Source organism: Diabrotica undecimpunctata, chromosome 7, assembly GCF_040954645.1.
Source record: "Diabrotica undecimpunctata isolate CICGRU chromosome 7, icDiaUnde3, whole genome shotgun sequence".
Classification (NCBI taxonomy): domain Eukaryota; kingdom Metazoa; phylum Arthropoda; class Insecta; order Coleoptera; family Chrysomelidae; genus Diabrotica; species Diabrotica undecimpunctata.
Window position 1 is genome coordinate 72,877,210 of NC_092809.1, and position 18,004 is coordinate 72,895,213.

Sequence of the window (18,004 nt, forward strand, 5' to 3'; positions counted from 1 at the left end):
CATAGACATTAAATCTGTTTTGTTGATCATTTGGTTTAAAACATTTCAGCCCACGCACTTTATTTGGTCATCGAATAACCGCTTCTCGAGTGCATTGGGATGCACTTTTAATCATTTACCATATTTAAAACTGTAACTTGTTACAACTTCTTTTACCGAATGCACTTCAAGATCTTTTTCTATAGAGGAGGATATCACATACCATGGAGCATTTACTATAGACCTTAACACTTTATGCTGGAAGCGTTGGAGGATTACAAGATTAGAATTTCTAGCGGTGCCCGATATGTCCATATGGAATATGAGCTAGCTGAATACCATATGTCTATATAGGCTTGAGTCTATATCAGTTTGTATATAAGCAGTTTGTTATCCAATGTTAATTTAGAGTTTCGACCATTTAACCAGTACATTATGTCTAAATTTAATGCACAGTTTTTTTCTTTTGGTAAAGATTTGCTTCTGCCAAGTTAGTCGTTTGTCAAGATGGAATTTCAAGTATTTTGTGTCGTTTGCCTTACTTAATTACTTTTCATTAAGTGCCCCTCTGTGGGTGAATGCCCTCTAGTAAGACTAGAGGGCATTCACCTCGTTTCATTGTGAGGGTTACATGTGTTGACGTGGTCTCATTTGCCCTAATTCGCCAAATTTGTTTGCCAAGTTTCTATTTTATTTAGGTCTTTTTGTAAATTTTCTGATGCTTCTGTGGGACTACAGTTCATGGCCACTATTGCGGTGTCGTCTGCAAAAGTAGCAACTTCTGTGTTAATAAAAAATAGGTCTTAGTACGCCTCCTTGTAGAAAACTTGTATGGATATCATGGAGCTGAGTGTATTCATCGTGCTGCTTCACCAAGAAGTGTCTATCTGATAAGTAGAATTTTAGAAGTGGAACGAAAAGATATGGCAATTGTTTCTTTATCTTATGAAGTAGGCCTTCATTCCAAACTGTATCGAAGGCGTGACCGACGTCTTGGAAGGCTGCTGAGAGGTAGGGTGTTACTTTCTAGCGCGTAGAAGATTCTTTTTACTATTTTGTGGACCTGTTCGATTGTCCCATGTTTCAAACAAGCTGAATTGGTGGTTCGGAATAAGTTTAGTTTTTTCTAAGATTGGAACCAATTTTATCAATAGAAAGCTTTTCGAATACTTATAGGTCTATAGGAATAAAGGTCTCCTGTTTTTTTTTCAGTCTCTTGTGTCAATATAAGCTGTGAAATTTTCAATTTACTCGAATAGTAGCCTGTTCTGATGATGACGTTGAAAATGCGCCGCAGATATTTCTGGGGCTTTTTTTGGTTTTGTAGTTTTCATAAATGTATTTCTCATTTAAGTAAGCGTTTAGTAAGTTTATAATCGGTAAGTTCAGTTGAAATTGAACTTCTGAAAAGTTATGAATCTCGTTATGATTGTCATCAGGATCTGGTTGGTTTGGTTCAAAAATTTTTACTAGATGCTTTTTCTTTGTTATCTCTGGCTTATTTACCCTGCATGTTTTTTATTGGAGGACAATATTGTTGTGGTTATTTTAGCTATTTTAGTGTCTTCCAAAGTGAGTAGTCTGTATCTTCAGAGGCTGCAGGAGAACTTAGGTAATTCTCGATACCTTTTTTTATATTATTTAGTAACTTTGTGGACCTTTGGTAGCCCTGTTTAGTTTTGCTTTTTCGCTAGTGCATCTCGGTATCTGCTATTTTTTTCGTAGCCGCCTTTTCTCTTGTATTTTTTGTTTAACTGAAGGGTCAAAATTTTTTCCGGGTTTAGTGTAGTCAATAGTCGGAGTTGCTGCCCACGCTACTTTCTATATAGCTATTGTAAATTCTTTTTTTGCATCTTCTAGTTCTTGTGGCGTTTTTATCGGAATTTGGAGATTAATTTGTGCATCTAAGTGTTCCCTGATTTCTACCTAGTTTGTTTTATGGTTATATAGATTTGTTTGCCTTGATTTTTCAATAATTTTATTGTACATTGGGGTTATGAGAGGCGAGTGATCCGAAAACAAATCGAGAGAAGACTCAACCTGAAAATAGTTTTTACTAATTCCTTTTATGATCCAAAAGTCTAGTATATCGGGCAGTTTTCTTGGATCGCTGGACCAATAGGTTGGTTGGCCAGTACTTAAGTAAGTTGACTTGATATCTGATATGGCTGCAAGTAATTATTTTCTCTTAGTTATTAAGACCATAGAACCCATTGTATATGTTTAGCATTCCAGTCTTCACCAGTTATATATCTATTACCCAACAATCTGAGAAAATCTTGGTATTGGTCTATTTTATTATTATGTTTTGGCGGACAGTATACAACCGATATTACTATTGGTCCCGTAAAGTCATGAACGCTGTTGCCTGTAGATAATCACGTTTATATCCTTTTATCGTGTGATGTTTGGTATTTCTTTTAATTATTAAAGCAGTCCCTTAATTCGCGATCCCATCTGGATGTTTGCTATAATATAATATATTCTAGTCTGGTATTTTGAAATAGCTTTTATTTGTACAATGTGCTTTACTTACAAGCATTATGTCTAAATTATTATTTTGTATAAAATTAGATTCAGATTCATCATTGTACTTTTTTCTTTTTTCTTTTATCATGGATTTTAATTCTGTTATATTATTAGGTTCTTTATTAGTAATTTATTTAGGGTATGTGTAGCTCTCTGGGTGTATGTAATTTCTGGCTGAATGTTGGGTATTCTAGTGTTATTAAGATGATCCTTTTTTGTTTTAGTTTTGGGTACATTTTTTCTTGCAGTTGCTTATGCACTATGTAGCCTCTGTAATTCGCTGGATGATTTTCCTTACCGTTAAAACATCTACCATAATTAAGTTTTCCTGTAGTAATCTTTTGTAAAATGACTCTGCGCATTTTACACAGCAAGGCTTTCTGTGACAAAAATTTTTTGTGTTTGCATATCCTTGACATTGCAAGCGTTGTTGTATTTCTGTGTTGGGGCATGATGTTTCAAAAGCTAAATGTTAGTGCATCAGATGTTTTTTTGCATATATGTATTGGTTATTTTTATGTTGTAGATCTATAAAAAAAATAGGTAGTGGTTTTTTAGTGTATTTTTGTTTTATATTTTTAAGATATTTCCTATATCTTTAACGTTTGTTGATGAGTAGATGTTCTTTAGTACTACTCTAAATGTTTTCTTTTCCTTATTTTTATATGTATGATATTGCGTATTTTTGTCATTTAGGGCTTTTAGGATTTTAGAATAAGTTTGTCCATCTTTAACTTTTACCTTCTTAGTACTGGCTATAATACATTATTTATCTGCAATTTTTTCATATAATAGTGCCATGAGGAGATTAATATTTTCTACTCCAGTGCCAAATATTGGTGGTGGTTTGGATTCCTTCTTGATGCCTTCATCTGGTATTTCCCTAGTTTCTTTTTCTGACTCTTCACTGAGGCTACTAAATCTATTACTTAGCCAGTATTCATTGAGTTTGGTTTATCTTCTCGATTTTCTATTTTCTTCCTCTGGACTTCTCGCGCGTTTCCTATTAGGAACTACATATCATTCGTTATTAAGGAAGGTAGTGACGGAAATAAAAGAGATGTAAAATATGACATTTATGGAATTTGAGAAGGAACCCGGCCTGCATTATAGGTGCGGATGGTATTTGATTTGGAAAATTGATTAAAAATCAGATTTTATTTGTTTCGTACAAAATAAATACGTTGTTTATTTACCATTCTGATTTCCGATATAGAACAGCATAAAAATACGTCCTTTAACAATTGACTTAATTACCCTTAACAGGTTTACTTTAATTATCTATTTCGATATATCAAGCTATACCACGTATAGCATTCATACTCTAATGCACTTATAGAATGAAATGTTTAATTAAACATTCTAATTATATACAAAAAGTCTAATAAAATATAAAGATAGTTAATATTACTTTTTATTTTCTTCAAATTGATACTCTTAAGCATTGTGAAATTCACTCCAAATTTTATCTTTTTTTATTATAATTCCCTTTTTATAAATACCTTAAGAAATAAAATAAAAACCTGTATATGATCTATTTTTATTCTTAAATTTCTAGGAAAAACGGGATGTCGAGCAGAAACCGCCAATTATTTACGAGATGAATGTCAACTCAAACGTTTCTAATCGTTTTGCGACGACAGTCATCGAAAGCAAAGTCAAGAATGCATACGCTATACCCCGAGAAGCTGTCTTTTCAGTAATTCTTCCAGAACAAGCATTTATTTCTGAGTTCGTAATGATAATAGGCGGAAAAAGTTACAAGGCGTATGTCAAAGGAAAGGAAGAAGCTAAAAATATTTATGACAAAGTAAGTTTTGTACCTCATTAAGATACTTTCATAAAAAAACTAAAATAGAGAAAGAGAGAGTATAAAGTATACTTTATTAAATAATAAAACCATTCCTATTTACTTGCGATATATTTTATGTGTAAATCTGAATTATTGTAAAGATATTTATAAAATTGTGTATGTGTTTGTGTGTAGGTTTGTGTGTGTGTGTTTGTAATAATTAGTAGGTAACAGAAAAATCATTATAAATAATTTGTTATGATACCGATACCAGTGATACCAATAAACTATTGACAGTTTGTTGCTACAATAGTTCTCCCGTTCCCGTTTATACTATCCCTCCCATATTAGTCTTAACAGTACTCTTAATGCACTCTGCGTAGCACTTTTTTCATCGTTATGAATCGTATTATCTTACTGGAAATGTACAGCTTCTTATTGTTTTTTATAATTTACATCTTAGCATTTTGTTATATACCAAGAAAATACATTGCGTATTCATGTGTACTGAAATTCACACTGAGAGTGCATTACGGCTAATACAGGGCAATGCTTTTCTTATGAAAAATAAATTATAGGATTGTCGGCTTTCGCCAAGAGTTGATTGCTCACTTAAGAGCGTCGCACAGGACTGGTTTAAATAAAATGAATCTCCCGACAGTACGAGTAGAGTATTTTACATTATTTATAAAGTAAAATAAAAAGCATTGTAAAAGTTGTAATAATTGAATACTTTACGAAACGTATATATAGTTTTGAAAGTACTAATTTTTATTTTCGAATGTTTTGTACTTGAAGTAGCCATTCTTTTACATAAATCTTGAATAGTTTCTAGATCTACAAAATTAGACAAATATTGTGAAAATATGTAAAAATATAATAGTGATGTCAAAAAATTAATCACATATGGTTAATAAGTTATGTCGTTCAACAAATTAGAATAATTCTTTGAAATATATACCTGAGCATTTTAATTAGTTATTGACAAAGAAAAATATAAATATTGAAAAATAAAAATTATCTTCAATATCTAAAAACGAAACTGTTCGAACAGTGTATTCTTTTCATCCTTACACACAAAATGTTAAACTTAGACATTCGCAATATGGATAGAATAGCGAAAACACAAAGAGTAATGAACAGACAAATAATAAATATTCGACTGTCAGATAAAAGGAGGAATATCTGGATAAGAAACGTCATAAAATTTAAAGAAACTACCAGCCCAATAGAAAATATAAAGTGAACATTTGCCAGTTATTCTATTAAACAAAAGATGGGAGATTACAGATTGGGGACACTGGATATAGAAACGAAAATGAGGAAGATCACATGATCTTGCACGTTTAAACACCTTGCTGGTTTAACCTGGGTGCACATGGCTTCAGATAGAGAAAGATGTAGAAGCCAAGGAGAGGCCTATGTCCAATATTGGAATAGAATAAAATAGATTTTTTTGGTCAATATACAAAAATAGTTTTGTTTTGGACAAGTTTAATGAATATTAACAATAATTACATACGTACATTTAAAAATTTAAGTAAAATTTTTGCCAGTATTTATATTACAAACAGACATTTATTACTAACAATTTAAGAAACGAGAAACACACTAAATAAAAATACAATATAAAGACATGAAATATCGTCATAATAGGCAATTACCCATATCAAACTAGTACTATTGTGTAAAAACTGTAGTTAGGTACTTAGTTAACTAAAATATTTGACAAAGTGTAAATTTATTTTAATCTTAAACGATAATAAGTAAAAACTTTACTTCATCTGGCAAAAAGTTAGACAAACCAACGTCAGTCGAACTTTTTATACTCTTATAATTTTCTTTTAGTATCCTAAAACGGTGTGCCCTAATAGCGTGTCAAGATGGTGGTCGATCGTGATCACGGGTATGTGAAGGCTTTTTATTCTTATTGCGCCTTCTCCTTTCAAAGGTTGGCAATCCAAATGGAAATTGTAGCTTTTGGAAACTGCTGCACGAAAGATTTCTGTGGATTAGCGGTAAAACCATCTCCTCAGGTCTTTTAGCCACGAGTTCTTGTGTCTTCCAACTGATCTTTTGATCCTTGATTTGGAGTTATTTATATTTTTCACCTCTCAACACATAACCTAAGTATTGTATTTTTCTCTCTTTAATTATGCTGATTTTCTGATAATTATTTTTGTTTACTTATGCACCGAAGTACCTCACCATTATTAACTTTTTGTATCCATGGAATTCTCAGCCTCCTTTTGTATATATACATTTTAAAGGTATCTTTTCTTTTTTCTGTTTCAGAGTACATTGCCCACTTTTTACAGCTATACAGCAAAACAGAGAAAACGTAATATATGATCATTCGAATTCTGAGCTCTAAACTAAGGTATGATCTTGTAAAAATGATTTTATGTTCATGCGTGTTTTTCTCGCTTGTTCGATTCTTGATAGGATTTCTTTTTTTTTGGTTTCACTGGCTGTTGATATTTGCTCCCAAATATTTTATGGAAGTTACCAGTTCTATTATTTGTCCCTTGGTATACAAATGTACGTTTGTTAATATTTTTGAAAATATTAGAATTTCTAGTCTAATATAAAGGCTAACATATAGATTAAAACGAGATTTCATAGCATATAAAATTCCTAAATAAATTTGGGGTTAACGAAATATAAGAAATAATAGTAACCGTTCGTGTTTGTCCCGATTTATAAAAAATGTTCTGTTCTAAACTATTGCAATTATAGAGCAATTAACTGATCAATTACGCTAGCAAGATCATCTTGACGCTTTATAAGGGCATCGATTAAAACTCAAATTTCCTGAAACTGGAACACTCAAACTTCATTCTTGGAAAGTGTAACAAGCTTTTTATTATTTTTTAACTCACTCAGAATAAAGTTTAATTAAAGTTACTTTACACAAATAACGACTCATTTTGATCTTAAAGATACTAAAAGGTATTTGGTAGTAAAGTATGTGTTTTCCACATTAGGGTTCTGTTATCTCGCAAATTCAAAGAGATTTATCCCTTGGAATCTTCTATTGTTGGTCCACAAGTTAAAAAATAGACTTAGGCAAATATGCAAAAAAAGAGAAAAATATGCATTAATTATGCATTTAATACGCATTTTTTATTTATTGCTAAGTCGTAGTAATATTTAGAATAACACTGGATAATATAGTTTATTTAGTTCCCTTTTTCATACATACAATAAAATAATGGACAAGCTATCACTATATTAGCCACTAACAAAACTAAATTAGAGAAAATATTAATAAAAACTTTAGTAGAAATAGACTCTTAGATGTTAATTTGAATAAAAATATTACGATTCTTATAATTAAAGCATTCTAATTAAAATGCTCATCCAAGCTATTTTAATTTTAACTGCCAGTTTTATAGACCGTAGCTCGAAGTTTTTTCTGTTTCCTTTTATTTTAGTGTTTTTAATTTTTATTTTTAAACATCTGAAGTAGGTACCTGTTTTTAATAACTGTAATATTTCTGCAGTATAATATTAAATATTATTCTGTTAAATTTATTAAATTACTTTATGTAGTTCCAGAGATAGAGAGAGAGAGAGGTATATTTTATTCTTTTGTTACCGTTTTCTGTAAAACTATTTTCTTTGTCGCTTTTATATATTTTTGTCTCTGGACATGATGTCTCAGCTATGACAGCTTTTGACTTTTTAAAAATCGTGCAATATTATGCTCTTTATTTAATTTATTATTCCCGTAGTTTCTACTGATTGTCCAAGTGTCGTCCTCCTGTGAACCGGCAATAGTTTTCTCATTATCTTTCTCTTGAATATCATTAAGTTGCTCTTTATCTTTTTTTTTTTTCACCACCCAGATTTCATATTAATAAGGATACTACAAGCCTAATTAATGTTTCCTAAATAGTCGTTTTCGTTCTTTTGTTTAATAATTTCGATGTGAACAAGCTTTTATTAGTATCGTATGTTATGACGGGTACCTCTTTTTGACAGCAGACTCTATAAAACTTAGGTTTAATTTAAATAAAAATATATTAGAAATAAATAAAACAACAAAAAAATATATATTTGAGATAATATCTACAGAATTATTTAAATGTTAATCTCAGCGATGACTCGATGACCACCTGCTGAATATAAAATACAATCAATGTCATAAACACCATTATACGGTTCGTAAGTACACACTCGCTAACGAAAAGGCATAGTTTTAGTTAGAGGTGGTCGGAACGATCAACACTCTATCCGGCAAGAAGGATGAAGTAACTTTAGCTACGAAACAGGTCTATCTCAGATCAACACTCTAACCGGTAAAGAACTGTCACTAGATCAACACACTAGTAGAAGCAGTTGGCCTTCGATCAGCACCTTAGGGCCAGTGGAGTTGTTCCCAGATTAATACTCTGATATAACTCGATTCCCTCGTGTAGCGGCTATTGGTTTATACGGTTGTCTGCCTTTCACGTCTCCCCTAGGGTGGCGATGAACATCGTTACAACTCCTGCTCTTTGAAAAAATAATGTAGTATACATTTCAGGATGTAATACATCCCGTTCAATCTTCGTGATAATTTGATTTTGGGTCTTCTGCTGTTGTTTCAGGTGATCAGGTCATTTCATCAGTTCTCTCGGGACGATTTGCGATAAGTAGGAATTGTTTTCTGGATGTGGCTCTCTCGGGGTGGTTATTTCTGTGGCTTCGGGTCCTGTCGATTTCAGAATTCGCTACATAAGTTCTGTCTGTTTTAGGTGGGGATAGGATTTCTTTGAATGTGCTTTCACATCCCCACGGTTTTAAATCTTTAACATACGCTGTCACCTGTTTGCTGTTGCTACTATTCGATAATTCTAGTTACCATTACTTACATTACTTGCCAAATATAGATGGTGTTAATGTTTAATGACCCGATCTCCTGGGCGTAGACGCCAGTCCCTTTGCCTTAGATCGTAGTGTTTCTTCTGGTCTTCGAAAGCATGTTCCATATGTACTACTCCCACTAATAATACATGCATTCATTTCGTTACTTAACCAATTCTTTGAATTGATTTCTTCTTCTTCTTTTTTCTCTTTATAAGCAATTCTGCTTGTTCATTGGCGGACTAATACCTCTATGGAAAGTTTTCACTCCATCTTTAGCGCGGTTGTTCGATACTTCTTCTGCCGATTGGTGACATTGCTTGCTATTTTGACGACCCGGGTATCCTCCATTCTGCTTATGTCGTTATTCCATTTTTTTTTTTTTGTTTTGTGTATTAATTTATACTTCATACACTGTAGGTTATATTTTCTTCTAAATGATTGATTTCTGTACCCAAGTATGTAAAAGCATTCACAGGTTTGATGGTATAATTGCCTATTGCGATTGTATTTTCATTGTCGGTATCATTTTAACTGTCACGTAATTGGTTTTGTGTCACTTATTAGAAGTTTAATTTTTCGTTTTTCGGGGTAAATTTTCCTAAATACTTCCATTAGTCGTGGCTTCCTCCTGTTAATAATAACTACATCATCTACAAATAAATACATGATAGTCAGTAAGCGTGAAATACTAAATACATAGCTTTTCGTTAACCAGCAGTCAGTACACTGGGTTGATAGCTACAATACCTTGATACCAACATAGGCAACTGATAGGATAATTCCATCGTAATAAAACAACTCATACTGCACTGAGCTCCATTTACAGATGTTACGTATTTGCTCTCTTATTGTACGGAGTAAAGTCTTGGAGGCTTTCTGAAGTTTATTTAAAATGTGCATTTTAGATGCTTCTTAAAAAACGCACATTAAAATATTCGATGCTTAATTAAATATCTGGGATATACAGTGAGGGCAAATCGATATAGAATACTACAACTGATTCTTAAAGGCAAAATAGAAGACCATATAGGTATAGGAAGAAAACTGGTTTCTTGGTTAAAAAAAATTTGTAAATTTACTCATATATCAAATGCAGGACAAATATTCCATGTAGCAGAAGATCAAGAAGCCTTTGCAATGGTGATCTCAACTGTCGGATAATTCTATTATGGCACATGAAGAAGAAGGGGCCTAATTGTGAGATTTAAACAGAATATGGTTTATTATCACTCGTTGTTGGGTCTGTGCAAAAAGAGGACCAGGAATAAGAATTTTTTTTCTTTAAAGTCTGAAAAACTGGTTTATAACTGGACTATTTCAAATAGCTAACAATAAAGTAAATTTAGCCATGTTGACCGAAAACTTCCTGAACAAATGGGTACCATAAGAAGAAGAAGAGACCATAGAGGTGAACAGTATATAACGCGGCTACCGCAAAGCCACTTTTTTGAATTTTTGATGTGTACTGAGCCACTGAATATTATTAAACAAGTTACATGGTTGCGTACGAGCAAATTCGCGTTAATAAACATAAAATCGATTATTTTGTTATATATTGTTAAAAATATATTAAAAATAAGTTTACCTGTTATTTACAAGGTCATAGCTTTTGTCAAAATTCATTGCCTATACGTTTGTGGTTAATATACATGATAATATCTTTGACGACACTCTAGCTTCTTAATATTTTAAAGATACAACTTAAGCAGACAAAGTATCGTTAAATATTCTGTATAAATAGAAAGAATTATGGTTTATTTACTTTATGTATTAATTAAGTTCTTAAAAGAACTTCTTATTTTAATTTTGGTTTTTAAACTTCACTATTAAATTTGTTTTATATTTTAGGCTGTATCCAGTGGCCAAAGTGCAGCGCATGTAGCTGTCAGTGCAAGAGATTCACATAGGTTTACAGTTTCTGTAAATGTAGAACCGGAGGCCAAAGCTACCTTTCTGTTGACCTATGAAGAATTACTGGAAAGAAGAAATAACCAGTACGAGCTGGTATTAAATATCAACCCCGGACAGATTGTGAAAGATTTAAATGTAAAAGTAAGTTAGAAATGTAAACAATAGTATAATTTATAACTGTTTTTTTTTTATTTAGGTTCAAGACCTATTTTGCCAGTCGTGATATAATTGAAAACAGCTAACATTTATAATTTCTTTAAATTTATATCTGACAATTTCTTATTTCGTCCATTCACTAAATTTGCTTACCTTCCCATTAAAAAAAAACACTATTGGTGACTATACAAAAAGGAATGAGCATGGAGTGTCACTTCACGCTAGGGCTCCCTTCAAAGCGACTTTTGTCTTCAAACAAATAATACAGCTAACGGTTAAAGGCAAATAACATAAAAGGAAAGACAGTAGGAAATACTTTCTACTGTCTTTCCTTTTAGTCAAAGTCCTCCCATGTATCATATACATACCACGGTTTGAAAAAGGCTGATTATATTTTCCGTTTGGTACGTTTCAAGAATTCCCATAAAATTGATCTAATAACTAGATCTTGAATACTTAAATATATAAGAGAAACAATGTTCTGCGGCAGTATGATTTTTTGTTGAGAGATGGCTTAAAATAAAAATTTTATGGCTTCTTGATTATGCCGATACTGAAACATTTAGTGGTTAAGGTATTTAAAGCTGATGTCACATTTACAAATATCTGTTTCTGAATGTTTTATTTTATATAGTTATGCGTTTACTGCAGCATGTCTAAAACGACATATTTTTTTTATAATTATGTTTATTTACAATCTACATCATTACAGAGTATTAAGTAAATGTGTTACTGGTTTTAGGCAAGAAGGTGAGACATCCAATTATGTCTCACCTTATTCTATTTTGGTTTAGTTTTAAAGAAGGTCTTGAGGCCAGGTTCTACTTAGTTTTCTTGTGGCTAGACCATGATTGAATAATTTCCTTACTAGCTCATTTTTATGGTGAATAGTACGTTCATTTTGTGACTCCATGGTTCGATGTATTTCTTCTCTGGTGAAAGGAATCTTTAAGTCGTAGTGAAGTGTTTGATTACTTTCGTACCATGGTGCATCCACCATCGTGTTTAGCACTTTAGACAGAAATCTTTGGATAATATTCAGCGACGTTGGCTTTGCACAACCTCATAGGTGTAGTTTGTAGAACCAGATAGGTTTAAGTATGGCTTTGTATAGAGGAATTTGGTTTTGGGTGATAGCTGAGTATGTTTATAAGGTTGCAGATTTTGTGAGGCTTGCATGGGATCTTTATTTACAGCTAGTGTTGCTACATCGTCAGCAAAGGAAGCGATTGTAGTATTATTAGTCTCTGGTATATCGGCTGTGTAGAGTAAGAAAAGCAGCGGCTCTCGAACACTACCCTGCGGGACTCCGGAGTTGGTAGGACAGAGGTTGGATTATTGGTCTTTAAATTTTACAGCGAATTATTTATTTGATATATAAGATTTAAGTAGGAGGAAATAGTTACTAAATAGTGCTATTTTTACTTTGTAAAGCAGACGTCTATTCCAGACTTTGTCAAACGCTTGTGAGATGTCTAGAAATACAGTGTTGCAGTATTTCTTTACTTCAAGGCAGTTTTATATTTCATTTATCATTCGATTGACTTGTGCCGAGATTAAATTGTAACCTAGGGCCTTGAGTGAGTTGAGTTTTTTTATTTCTTTCTTGACTTCTATAGGAGTAAAACTTTTAATTGGAACACGCGGGGCTAATTAGTTCTTCCACTTCTTCATCAGGGTCTGTTGGCTCTCTTTAAAATACGTTTGTAAGATGTTTAGCAAAGACGTCCGCTTTTTCATTGTTTGAAAAGGCCCTTTCGCCATTTGGTTTACGGATGGGAGGGATACTTGTGTATGGTTTCTTAATCTTTTTAGTCGCCTTCCATAACGTCTGGTCATTTGGTGTAAAGTTTGTAATGTAATGTTCGAAGGTTTTGTTTTTTGCGGCTTTGATGGCTACTCCAAGTTACCTACGTAGTCTATTGAATATATGTAGATGTATGTTGTTTCTAGATCTTTGCCAGGTTCTCCTCGTACGTTTTTTAGCCATGAGTTGGCGAATGTGCAAGGAAACATTTGTGGTATGTGTTGGTTCAGTTCGTGGTGTAGATTGCCATGCTTCTTTTTGCACAAGTGTGGTGAAGTATTGAGCTGATGTATCTATGTCATGTGTAGATTTGATCCGTAGATTAAGATTGGTGTTTTCTTTTAGGTAGGATTGAAAATCTGTCCAGTTGGTGTTTTTTGACGTGACTCGAGAAGGTGGTGGGTTGTTTAGAACTGTAGTACTCAGGCTCATAATAACCGGTGTACGATCCGATGAGAGATCATAGCTAAATTATATTAGATAGTTGTTTCTGGACGCTCCTTTGCTTATAAAGTAGTCCAGTAGATCTGGAAGTTTTCTGGGGTCACTCTTGTCACTTTGTCACTCTCTTTGTATTCATCTGTGGAGATTGCGTGGCAAGGTGGGCTATATATTGCAGATATGTTAAAGCGCCATGGCGTTGCATTCACTTGAACGATTGCTACTTGTATTTGTTCTGTTACATATTTTGGCAATACATGATGTGATATGCAGCTGCGGATGATTACCGCCGAGCCACCATGAGCTGTACCATCGGGATGAGGTGTGCTGTATGTGATATAGAGCGGAATATTGAACGTAGTTAGATCGGTAAAGTGGGTTTCTGAAATAAGCGGAACATCAATTTTGTTTAGGTTTAGGCCATTAGCGTTCCATGTAGCAACAGTATGCAAAACGACATCTAACGTACATAATATAAATTTTCCGAGGTATGCGGCTTCTCTCGGGTAGGGGAGTAGATGGAAGAGTTTTATATAGATTGCAGTATGTATTTTTGCTACTGTTAGTAAAGGATTGCCAGTGAATTTTCTAATTAAATCTAACGTGTTTGTTCCTAGCTGTAATTAAATTCCATTTAAGAAATTCGTTATATTCTAGATTCACTAAAGTAGCACCTTTAGCCAAATTGTATACTTTTTTATTTTCTGGAATATTGGAATAACCTTTTACCCACACAAAATTAACAATTCTCCTTAGAGAAATTAGAAGTCTTAGTATTTCAAGCGCATCTACAATTAGTCTGTTTTGGTATATGTGTTTCGAGAAGTTTCTTAATGCGAATAGGGCGGACTGTGAGTTGGATAAAATTAGGTACCCCTTGAAATATAATATGCTATTAATTTTTTAATCTAACGCCTTGATAATGGCTACCAATTCAGCTGTGAATATTAAGCAATCAATATAAATTTGAAACGAGTGATTATAGTCTTCTAGCTTATCCCTGTACTGCTAAATCTTCGTGAACAATTGAACTCTATGAACAACTTCCTACAATAATAGGTTTATATTCATATACTATGTCATAATTAGAGTCAAAAAATGAAATTCCTTCTCTAATGAATGAATAATAGGATAGATTAGGAAAAGCATTAGCTAGAGTCTGGGACTTTTTATATGCCCACAATTTGTTTGTTAAATTTTCAAAACAGAGAGAAGATATTTTTTTAACGAGCTGTTTTGATTATTAAACTGGCATTATAAAATAAATTTTTCTGTCAGACATAGACGTCTTAAATAATGTAAAGGTGGCTCGTTATATTCTGCCAAAAAGGCTAGTGTAGGAGAAGATTTGGGAAATCATAAAACTAATTTTAAGGTTTTGTATTGTATTCAATCCAATTTTATCAAACGAGATTTTGTCGCTGATCCATAAATAACAGATTTTATAAATCTATATGCTTTATTTTGCTTTATTTTTATTCAAAATTAAACATAAAGAAAATAAAGTGGATTTAAAAAAATACGTACAGTAATTTTGTTAATATATTTAACATATAACGAAAACTTGCGTGGAAATAATATGTATTGTATTATTTTAAATATTTTTATGTTCTGGCAGCTATTTATTTCGATTTGCTTAAAAGTTATTATTGCCAATTCAAAATAAATTTATTACTGAAATAATTATTGTTTAATATACTGTGCCAACAAACATTTCGAGCTGCATTTGATGCCTTCATCGATTACATTAACACGTTATCTGCTTAATGGCGCAATTACTATGCCAGTCAATTGAAAAAAGTTCAAATAATACATCTTTAATCTAAATTATTCGTTTAGTAAATTATGTTATTAAAAATGATTGCAAAGTTTTATAGAAGAAGCAATAATAGAATAAAAGAAGAAAAACAGTATCGACAACTAAAATGTATAATTAAAGAAGAGCAGATCAGACAAAATTAAGAATATGGGAGAGAGAATTACAGCGAAGGATATTTCTTAGTAAAATGATAGACATAAATCTAGATAAAAAGAGTAAATGTGAAACTAGTAACACAACAAACAATGGACAGTGTTTGGGATGCACACAATTTATGAGGCCGCGTTGATCAGAGTCGGAGGAGATATGGGGTGGTTCTTACAACAGTCTTACTACCATATAAACAAAACAATAATTGAAAAAAAGAAAATTATGAGATGATAGCTACTATAGTAGAAACCACAGTTAGAATGAATTGCAGGTAAGATAGACAATGTATTTTTTACAGACGAACGGCCGACTACCTTGCCGGTTTACCCCGAGCGGCGCATCAGTACCGGATTTAAGAATTATAGCACTGGAATATATGAACACACAACAATTGCCTAAAGGATGATTTAATCATCGATGTATATATAAGAGAAATATATCCGTATCAAAAACTCATTCTCGATAGCTTATCTATATTTATCAGTTTTCAATAGCTTCCATTGTAAACGCATTCTTTGGGAAATAAAGATCAATATAAAGTCATTAAAAGAGGCAAATCAATTTTAATTCCCATTGACCGAGCAAAGCAAACATGTCTCTTTGTCGATTTGAGTACTGGTCATTAGACTAAAAACTCATTAGGCAAAAACTATGAAAGCTTAGTTCTATTTTATTTTCGCAAGCGGATGAAAGTACCTACATCATGAAGCCACTGTCAGTATCTGTCGTGAATTTCAAACAGGGTATGACTCTTACTGTGTAAGTAAAACGTGTGGTGTTAAATGTATTTACATTTGAACTTAAAAAAATGCAGCTTGACTATTAATGTCAAAAAATTTTCGAAAATGTGCGGTGTGAGTCTTAGCAAATTTTATGATTTTCGCCAAGAGGCCCAGCACGGCGAACTGAAACCGGTTCAAAAAAAAAGAAGAAAAACGAAACTGGTTTTGTGGCATAGACCGAATTAACTTTCTTGGCGAAGTAAGGAACCGCTGATTACCACAACGAAATAGACGGGGATGTATATCTAGAATAGTTTGAGAAAACGTTAATTCCAAACTTGCCGAAAGACAACGTTGTCGTTTTGGATAACGCATCATACCACTCCCGCAAATTTGATTTCCTGAGAAAACTGAGGAACAATATGCAAATCAAGGATTGGCTAATCGAAAAGAACATTTTCTTCGAGGACAATTATCTAAAAAGTGAATTACTCGATTCTGCGGTCGCATTTAAAAATGAGTACAAGTGCAAAATTGAAATAATTGCGGAAAATATGGAGTTAAGATTTTGAGACTGCAGCCGTACCATTGTGAACTGAACACGATTGGGATGGTGTCGAGTCAAGTAAAAAGGTATGTGCCTTTAAACTACGTCGATTGTAAAGAAAAAACGGTAGAATGGTTGATAAAAGAAGCTTAGTGTATCCAAAGAGAAGTGGCATAATTATGTGAACCGCGTTAAGAAAGTAGAAGAAAAAATGTTTGCAGTGGACAATTTGTAGAAAGCTATTAAACCAGTGATAATTAATATAGAAGATGATTCAGCAGATAGATAAGGACGATTTAGATATGGATTTTAATTAGTATAAATTAACGAGAAATATGTCAGATTTAATGCTCATTTGTTCTTTGAATACTGTACGTACAGTACATTTCAGTTATAATTTTCTTGTGTATTTTATGTATATAATATATATATATATATACATATATATAATATATATAATATATATATATATATATATATATATATATATATATATATATATATATAAATATATATATATATATAAATATATATATATATATATATATATATATATATGTCGTGTCGTATTGGGTAAACTACTTGCATTTTTTTTGTATATATGTATATAAGTATTTACAAGTTATTATATATTTTATATATACAGGCATTTTTTATAGAATTAATTTGTTTTGTTTATTCTCTCATTTAACTTAGTTAAATTAATGAGTAAAGATTTTTGAAACGAAGCGCGGACGTTCCTGATTTCTGAGTTAATCGCCAATCTACCACACACCTACCACTGTACCGACATGAGCGGCATCGCTGCGCGCCGTAATACCAACAATGCATTCTAACTGTGGCTCCTACCAAAGAGTTATATACATATATAGCATACAGAGCCGTGTTCTTTAATACTGCTGCTGTTCATACAGCAGCGTGTTCTTTAATTTTTTAAACATAATTTTTATTTAATGCAAAAATAAAATAATTTTTTTTACATCAAGGTTAACATCAGCGAGAGCAGACCACTAGTGTTTGTAAAAACTCCAGCTCTACGTTCTGGTAACGAGGTTAGTAAAAACGAAGATAAATTATCACCCTCTGCAAACATAGAAAAGATAAGTCCCACAAATTCAATTGTTACATTCCAACCAGATGTTCAAAAACAAAAGGAATACGGAAAGGAACTGGCAGGTAAAGAATCAGATGGACTTACTGGACAATTCATCGTTCAATATGAAGTTGAAAGAGATCCATCCGGAGGAGAGGTAAGTAATATTAAGTAAACATAGTTAAAATTATAATATGGGTTATT

The 18,004-nt window shown here is 32.4% G+C and overlaps 2 protein-coding genes across 5 annotated transcripts in view; one reads left to right on the forward strand and one right to left on the reverse strand.

The window, feature by feature from the left end:
• The window catches only part of LOC140445484 (octopamine receptor beta-2R-like), an 853,944-nt gene that overhangs the window by 684,752 nt on the left and 151,188 nt on the right, over positions 1-18,004 (reverse strand). The window lies entirely within an intron of this gene.
• Positions 1-18,004, forward strand: part of LOC140445483 (inter-alpha-trypsin inhibitor heavy chain H4-like) — a 67,939-nt gene that overhangs the window by 12,397 nt on the left and 37,538 nt on the right. For all 4 annotated transcript variants that reach the window (XM_072537526.1, XM_072537527.1, XM_072537528.1 and 1 more), the window contains exons 3-5: positions 4,067-4,318; positions 11,003-11,206; positions 17,694-17,957. In XM_072537526.1, coding sequence (XP_072393627.1) covers positions 4,067-4,318; positions 11,003-11,206; positions 17,694-17,957 — 720 coding nt within the window. The remainder of the gene's footprint in view (positions 1-4,066; positions 4,319-11,002; positions 11,207-17,693; positions 17,958-18,004) is intronic.